General features: G+C 42.4%; 1 protein-coding gene across 1 annotated transcript; it reads right to left on the bottom strand.

Moving 5' to 3' along the window:
- Positions 1-507: 507 nt before the first annotated feature.
- Positions 508-6,270, bottom strand: TMEM230 (transmembrane protein 230). The gene is made up of 4 exons (XM_072148893.1): positions 6,125-6,270; positions 3,669-3,804; positions 2,605-2,727; positions 508-1,210 (listed from the first exon to the last, which is right to left on the bottom strand). The coding sequence occupies exons 2-4, from the start codon at positions 3,762-3,764 to the stop codon at positions 1,070-1,072; spliced, it is 360 nt and encodes a 119-aa protein (XP_072004994.1). The 5' UTR covers positions 3,765-3,804; positions 6,125-6,270; the 3' UTR covers positions 508-1,069.
- Positions 6,271-6,958: the final 688 nt, after the last annotated feature.

Raw genomic sequence — 6,958 nt, 5'->3', positions numbered from 1 at the left:
GCCTCATAGGCAGGGGCTGCAAACTATAGATACAGAGTACAGAGAAAAAGAAAAAACCTTCTATAAAATGAACGTAACCAGTCACCTAATGCACGTGTTACCCCGCACTGCACTATGGACGAAGTCTCTAGAAAGACTAGGTATGATGTAATGTATCCCCCCCCCCCCAGATCATGTGATGATCAATATGTTAGGCTGTAATTGTTGGCTTGCAGTGCATCCAGTATGACCAGTGTTTTTGGTAAGACCCATCTCAGTGAGGTAATGTGCAGTGAGTGCAGTTCCACACATTATTACTATGGTAACAGAGGACAGTCTGTTACATCATCACTGGGGACAGAGCATGAGAGGGAGGAGCAGTTACTGAGAACTGAGGGATCATGGGACTTGTAGTATCCTGTGGCGGCCATCTTGGAGATAACTCTGTTTACTTCAGAGAGCCCCTAAAATTTGGCGAATCATAAAAGCAAACTATTTAAGCTCTATTCTGTGATGAATGACATTGAGTTTTGTTGTATTCATTTATTTATAGCATTATGGAATTTTGTATCAGACATTCATATTCCAGGAATACCCCTTTTAAAGTTTTAGTGGGATATTCTACTTACTGTAATCATTGTATAACAATAAGCAGAATTTATAGGATTTTGTAAGGAGAAAGCCAATATAGAACAAATGCTCCTCCATGCTGGCCTCCTATCATGTCCAGTTATTACCATCTTAAAAGATGCCTCTTTGCTCCACTTTCTTCCAGGTGCAGATTTATGTCCTTTACTGTACAAGGAAAACTGATGTAATTTTCAAGTAAGCTCTAAATTAACGCAAGTTAATACTTGTCATTTTCTGCATTTCTGTACAACTTCCTGAAATATATTTGCTGCCATGTCACCCAACAATGATGGACTTATTATACACTAGTGAGAGGACACCGGCTACTGTACACTCAGCCTACAGTGAAGTCGCTTTGTATATACATTGTTCTGCCAGGCTTCTTCTTGAGCTGCTCCTACAGGGTGTGCCCAAGTATAGCAGCACCCTTTGTACTCTTTCTATCGCCATACTGTGCGGTTCAGTCATCAAAGTCTGGGATGTCATCATATGAGTACCCTCTGTACCCTTTATATGCATAATATGCGATGCGGAGGTGATAAAAGCCGGGCAGGAAAACCAGGATTCCGATGATCAGCACAGGGATGGCCCGCTCATTGCCCTGGAAGAATACAAAACCGCATCACAAATGGCAGAATCATTGCACAGTCTATAATGCTAGTACTGGGCGCCAGCAATATCAAGTGACAAAGTATTTCATCAGAGAACTCATGATTGATGCTGTGCCCCTGACCAACATGGTGGTGGTTTGTTTCAATTTGTACCCACATTTGCACCCAATTTGTACCCATCAAAAGATATGGCACCAGAATCGAGCAAATTCATATTACGTTCAGTCGACTGAGGACCAGCAGCCCAGAGCCATGGCTACCCATACCGCCTTGTAGAGACAACAAAGAAATGGACCTCCAGCCCTGCAATCCTTATACATAGTCCTTAAAGGAAATCTGACAGCAGTTTTGACCATGCAAAGCTGCAGGCAGCGTTCGGTATAGTCCCCAGAGAGCTGTGTAATGATGTTATGTGTGTGTTGTTAGTAGTGACAGGACTGTGGAAAGTGAAGCTATAATCCAGCTCTGCTATTACAAGGGCTATGGAAGGGTCATTAAACCTGAAGAGCTTCCTGCTCTCTGCACTGTGCTGCTCCAGACTACCTCACCTGCTATAAGCAGGAGCTGTATCAGGACTTTGGTTGGATACTTACTGACGACATTTAGAGCAGAGGGGAGGGGCTGTGAAGCAGTTCATTGCAAAAAGCCCAAAGCTCTTCAGCCTGGAAGAGCACTAGCAGTAGTTGCAAACCTGGATGACACCTGGTTGCAGATTGTCATGCGGAAAATTTGCATCCATTACTCACAGGTTTCTTTGCCTTTATTTTGCAGATTTGTCTATTTAGTGTTGCTTTATGTGGATTTTTCGCACCAAAATCCACAAGTAAACATGTGCAGGTAACTTGACTACACACACACACAAAGGAGAGTATTTATCATACGCTGGAATATGAAAGCCCCAACAGCACCAAGTATGAAGGCTCTGGACTCTTGTGGTATCTAGCAGGTTGCCGCACAGCTCTCTTTTGCTACGTCAAGTTCACAGGCGCGGGGACGGGAACAACCCATGCCGGCCCACTCCCCTATCAGCCACCACCCACTTCCTGGCTGGCCACGCCCACCTTCACAGCCCACCATGGTGTGCAGGTGTCGGTAAGGGGAAAATAATTGCAAGTGCTAGCAATAAGCTAGCATTTGCAATTATTTCAGGGCTTCTACGCCAGTGTCCTGCCGCCTAGTCTCTACTTATTATAATCAAAACTGATGACAAGTTTCCTATAAACTTCAAAACTGCAAATCTCATCTTTTTCCCAAGAAGTTTGGTTCTGGTGCTGCATGTAGGCAATAAAGAGCAAAATATTAAAAATCAAATAGATTTGTGTGGGCCACAATTTTCATGGCTGTCTGACATAGATAAATAAGGAGGACTGAAAATTCAGCTTACCCCATTTCCGATGTGTCCAGTGATGAGGAGAGCACCAATCACAATCAGCAACGTGCCAATAAGGAACAGGACAGTGGCCAAAGCAATGGCTTTGTAGGGGATTTTTGGAGGGCTCCTTTTAAACTGGAAAAATAGTCATTAAAAAAAAAGTTTAACATTGGTATTTCTTAATGACATGATCTATTCTTCCGATATCTTATGGCATAAGAAGCCAGACTAGAGCTGAAAACACACACGCAGGAAGGTAAAGTATAACCCTCCCTTTATATTTCCCTTTCCATTTGAATAACTTCTGTCTCAGGCTCCAGAAATGCACCAAAAACTGCATGTGTGAATCATGCCCATAGGAATTTTGCAGTCTTGTTTTATTACCCAGAATACTCGTTATGACTGTATGGCATCCAAGTCTTCTCAGAGCCAGCTCTTATCTCAATCTCTGTTTGCATATTTAGTGGTTTACATTGGCATATGGTTGGTTTTGCTTGGCATCTCTTCATAGAGCAATATTTCTTCTTGGCCGCAGCCTTGCTATGATACTATAATTATTATTAGTGGTCTTGCGCCATCTTGTGGTAATAACACAGTTCCACAAGCAAAATTCTAGAAGTCCCTTATCATGTGGTAACGTGTGACCAGCTTCCTTCCTTCACAATAAAATTTGATGCAATATATATATTTTTTTTTTTTATTGCATACAAGATGGCATCTTCTACCACTTGTCTCTAAAGAAAACATTCAATTAAAATGGATGATAGAAAACCATTACTTATATATATATATATATATATATATATATATATATTTGTGAAAAAGGTTTGTGTTGTAGTGAGAAGCTGAGCGCTAATCCCCTTGGGAACACAGCTCAATGGCCAAATCATCCCATTTGTTCACCTATGTTCGCTCTTCATACAGATTATCTCAATCATAATGTGGTGCAGATGGAGTCTGGCAAATCTGTCTGGACTTTTTTTTGCACAAAATATTGGTGTAGATAGATGTAGGACCACTATGAAGTGGCATAAAGAGCATAATATAAGTGATAGATCAGTCATATCGTTCCTTACCTGAAGGTCAATGTAACCGTCATCTGTATCCGAAAGCTTGGAGTACTTCACTTTGCTGTTCGGGATGGCGGCAGCATTGCTGCGTGAGGGCATCATAGCATAGATGGCTGGGAGCAAACCAAAGAGAGCCTAGATCCTGAGGAAACATGGAGATAACATCTATGAAACATAGCAAGTTCTGTTTCTATACAAGTCAGGACAATGACTTGATACTTCATAGACTTCTCGAAATTCTTTACTACATCTGTTGCTGTACATACAAAGCGATACTTTAAGCTTGTCTTAAATTTTACCCCACTTAAGGGACAGATTGTGAATGAGGCCTGGTTACATGTTTATTTTCTTCACCATTTTTACATGTATATTTTATTTATATTTAAAGGGAACCTGACAGCAGTTATATCAGGTCTATTCCGGCCTGAAACAGACAGGCTCCCAACACAAACGACTACCGTATGTTACACTGTGTAAGCATCTGCAAGCTCATCTTGAAAACGATGTACATTACGGTCCAAGAACTGATGGCCACCTATAACTTTTTATTGCAGGTCATCCTGCGGGTTTAGCATATTTGCACCTTCCATGCACGCTAGCTAAAGCCCCTTTAATACAAGCGTATTGAAGTCCCTAAAATACTATACACAGAGTGGACCATGCACAACCACCAAAACAAGGTAAATGTAATCTCTTTGAATATTTTGAAGTCCCTAAAATAATGACCTGGACTGAGCATTGCCTGTGTTCTGGAGTAACATAACCATATCCAAACCTGAGATTCTGGCTCCCTGTGGGACTGCAGTCCAATCCCATTATCATGTCTTCATGATGGGAGCTTCATTGAGTAGTTTTATTATGAGATGTGTCAATGATAGGTCTATTAAGGCAGATAGGAGTGACATAATACTTAGGTGTTTTGCATGTTTTAACATAAAGGGGGAGATGTATGAATATGTTGCTCTATAGCAGTGGTTCTCAACCTTTCTAATGCTGTGACCCCGCAATACAGTTGCTCATGCTGTGGTGACCCCCAAACCAAGCAACTAGCAGTAAAAACACTATAAAATTACGGCTCTGATGGCTATAGGCGACCCCCGGTTTTGGTCGTGCGACCCCCGCTGGGGTCCCGACCCACAGGTTGAGAACCACTGCTCTATAGAGTAGAACTAGATAATGATTAATGTGGTGCAGTATAAGTCAGTTGAGTCGTACTTTGCCCCTCCTATTAGTTGGTCTGGTTTGCTGTGCCTGAAAAATTTTCTGGCACAATATTTTCTTATGCGACCACTTCCCCCTTTCCAGACAATACAAAATGTGTCACGCAGCATTTCAGGTGCAAATTCTGGGAAAGACATATTAATACACCTCCCCCATTAAAATACATCTTGAAATGAAAATGCTGGGCCTTGCAGTTCCAATTTAATGAGCTTGTAGCCGTCTATGTGCAGTGTCAAGGACCGGATACAATCCTATTACATCAGTAAACAGAGAGCCTTGAAGGGCTTTCTCATAGACTTGTAAGCTCTTGAGATCAGGGCCCTCACTCCTATAGTTTCATATCTAGACTGAGTTCATTTCCGCATTTGTCAGATTCCGTTACACATTCTATAATTAATATCTGAAAAATAGCACAGCCAGCCATTTCTATTCAATACAAAAATGGATTATTTTATTACATCAAGAGTTCGGTAAATGTATTTATCACAGATTCTTAAAAAATATCTAGAAAATTGACTTTCCCAGAAAGGACACTTAAAGAACATCTACCACCAGGATGAAGGACTGTATGCAAATGAGCCTGAGGGGTTCCATAAGTGTTAATGGCTGATTTGCATAGTCTTTCATCCTGGTGGTAGATGTCCTTTAAGGAGGGGATTTATCACTCCACTTGGGTAGTGCTGGGCCGGCTCCTAACAGTCCTACCCTGCCCCTAGTCTGTGCCCATTCAGGTTTTAGGCTAAGTTGCAACTCCACACCAGCGCAGATACTCCCAGGGTTTACCAGGAGGCTAGAGCGTGTGCCAGGGGCTGCGGGCGCCTGTGTATGATAAATGTGTCCCTTGTTCTCTATCACCAGACCATGTAATAGGTGAGATGTGCTGGGACTCCAGTGACTCCATAGAATATGGATCCATATGTATATGAGATACACAAATGGGATTTCTGAGACCAGTACATTGGGAGGAGAGTACAATACCAATTTCAGAGTATAATAACTGGCTGTCAGACCCCCTCCTATTCATTATTAATGGTCTATCCCATGGACAAGCCATTCCTCCTTTTTTGGGTTGCACTCCTGACTGGCTACAAGCTTAGCCACATCAGCGCCAGGATTAGCCCCGGGCAGTGATGTGAGGAGGCTGCTCCTCCATATACACATCACTGACAGAGCGGCTCTACAAGGCGGATACCGGAGCCTACGGAGCGCGGGAGGGGACATACACACATCAACCAAACTACCTGATACAAGAACCCATAGTGCAGGTGGACACCTCCGGGTTACCGAGCCACATACAGGAAGTGACCGCGTGATGTCACGACCATGTGACCAGTCACATGGTGAAGAGGAGCGCGCACGGCATTGGTGCGGAAAGTCGGGCACGGTTTGCTGTTTGTCCGTTTCAATAAACTTTATTATCCCGGCATTGATTACAGTAGTATCTCATCCTACGGGCTGAGGGAATGTTTAGATGGAATATATACATTATATTAGCAAGCTAGGTAGAGAAATCAGACAGCTGTATATGGTAGATATGAGATAGACGGTGAATTTGGTCTCGGGTTCTTCCATGACCATTACTGGCTTTGTTATCCTGATATATGTTATGTAGGTGACATTTGCAAAAAGTTTCTATGTGTTTGCGTGGGTTTCCTCCGGGTCCTCCGGTTTCCCTCACACTCCAAAACATACTGGTAGGATGATTAGATTGTGAGCCCCATTGGGGACAGGAACTGATCTGGAAAGCCCTGTGCAGCACTGCGTAATGTGTGTGCACTATATAAATATGGGAATTCTTATTAGGTGATGCCATTGCTATCCCAAAGCTACAGAGACTGTTACTTTGCCATTAGGTCACTGTATTGGGTAATTCATACTTTAAGGGAACCTGTCATCAGATTTTACCTTATTAAACTATCAGTCCCCTCAGCTACAGTATGAAATGTCCTTTATAGAATTCCCTCTCATGTGAAAACTTTTTACCTATAAAAATAAATCTCCAAAGTCATGTGAAAAGATCAGATCTGATAGTGTGTTGTGGCAGAGATGTAGCAGAGCTAAGTGTGTCCTTGTGT

This window comes from Engystomops pustulosus, chromosome 4 (genome assembly GCF_040894005.1).
Source record: "Engystomops pustulosus chromosome 4, aEngPut4.maternal, whole genome shotgun sequence".
Taxonomy (NCBI): domain Eukaryota; kingdom Metazoa; phylum Chordata; class Amphibia; order Anura; family Leptodactylidae; genus Engystomops; species Engystomops pustulosus.
The sequence above is the reverse complement of the archived record's forward strand: the minus strand, read 5'-3'. Positions and strand labels throughout refer to the sequence as shown.

What these genes read in the sequence shown, in the direction of transcription:
- TMEM230 (XM_072148893.1), bottom strand. Translation starts at nt 3,764, where the DNA reads ATGATGCCCTCACGCAGCAATGCTGCCGCCATCCCGAACAGCAAAGTG. An exon ending in ACGGTTACATTGACCTTCAG is followed by an intron (nt 2,728 to 3,668) that starts GTAAGGAACGAT and finishes CTATTTTTCCAG; the next exon opens with TTTAAAAGGAGCCCTCCAAA. An exon ending in CTGGACACATCGGAAATGGG is followed by an intron (nt 1,211 to 2,604) that starts GTAAGCTGAATT and finishes GTATTCTTCCAG; the next exon opens with GGCAATGAGCGGGCCATCCC.